This window comes from Austrofundulus limnaeus, unplaced genomic scaffold (assembly GCF_001266775.1).
Source record: "Austrofundulus limnaeus strain Quisiro unplaced genomic scaffold, Austrofundulus_limnaeus-1.0 Scaffold98, whole genome shotgun sequence".
In the NCBI taxonomy this organism is placed as follows: Eukaryota; Metazoa; Chordata; class Actinopteri; order Cyprinodontiformes; family Rivulidae; genus Austrofundulus; species Austrofundulus limnaeus.
In genome coordinates this window covers 21,606-22,429 of record NW_013952500.1, presented here as the reverse complement: position 1 = coordinate 22,429, position 824 = coordinate 21,606, and the positions used below count along the sequence as shown (strand labels likewise).

At 47.5% G+C, this 824-nt stretch overlaps 1 protein-coding gene across 1 annotated transcript in view; it reads left to right on the top strand.

The window, feature by feature from the left end:
• Nucleotides 1-296: 296 nt before the first annotated feature.
• The window catches only part of asb7 (ankyrin repeat and SOCS box containing 7), a gene marked incomplete at its 5' end in the record, with an annotated part of 10,586 nt that continues 10,058 nt past the window's right edge, over nucleotides 297-824 (top strand). Inside the window, 2 exon segments of the mRNA XM_014013081.1 lie at nucleotides 297-349; nucleotides 429-640. Coding sequence (XP_013868535.1) covers nucleotides 312-349; nucleotides 429-640 — 250 coding nt within the window.

Sequence of the window (824 nt, the reverse complement as noted above, 5' to 3'; positions counted from 1 at the left end):
ATTTTAATTAAAATGTTTTTTTTTATTTCAGTTTTGGTTATTTAGTTAGTTTTAGTTAACTATAATAACCCTGGTCCCAACACAGGGTTTCTGTCAGGTTCTGGACTCTGACTGGACTGTGCTGACAGCTGGGAGGAGCCTGCTGCATGGTCTGACCTTCAGGGTGAATAATCTCTCCCTCTCTGTAGAATGATGGACTCCAGGTGACCTTTGACCTTGTCAGATTGACGAGCAGCAACAGTTTAGTTTTGGACTCTGTCAGGTTTTGCTGATTCTTCTTGTCTTCTTGTTTTTAGTCGTTCAGCAGCATCATGACGAAGAGGAGTCCGTCTTTCCAGCTGGTCAAAAGGTAAACGTTTTCATGCCTGTGAAGCTGTGACCCTGCTGAGAGCGGTCAGGTTCAGGTTTCTCTCCCTGACGTGTCACAGGATGCTGAACCATCACTGCAGAGGGAACCCTGATCTCCACGAGGAGCTGCAGATCCAGGCTGCGGTGGCTGCAGGGGACGTGTGCACCGTCAGGAGGATGTTGGAGCGAGGCTACTCCCCTCAGATACGAGACGCTAACGGCTGGACTCTGCTGCACTTCTCTGCTGCTAAAGGGAAGGAGCGATGTGTTCGGGTTTTCCTGGAGCACGGAGGTCAGACGCTCCCTGATGGTTTCTGACTGCTTCACTTCCTGCTGCGTTTCTGCACATCTTTAACTCTCTAATTCAGTGCTGTTCTACCATTCCACTTTTCTTTATAAAGCACTTTAAACAGCACAAGGCAAACCAGAGTGTTGTATGTTTTCTGTTCTCTTCTTCTTCTTCTTCTTCTTCTTCT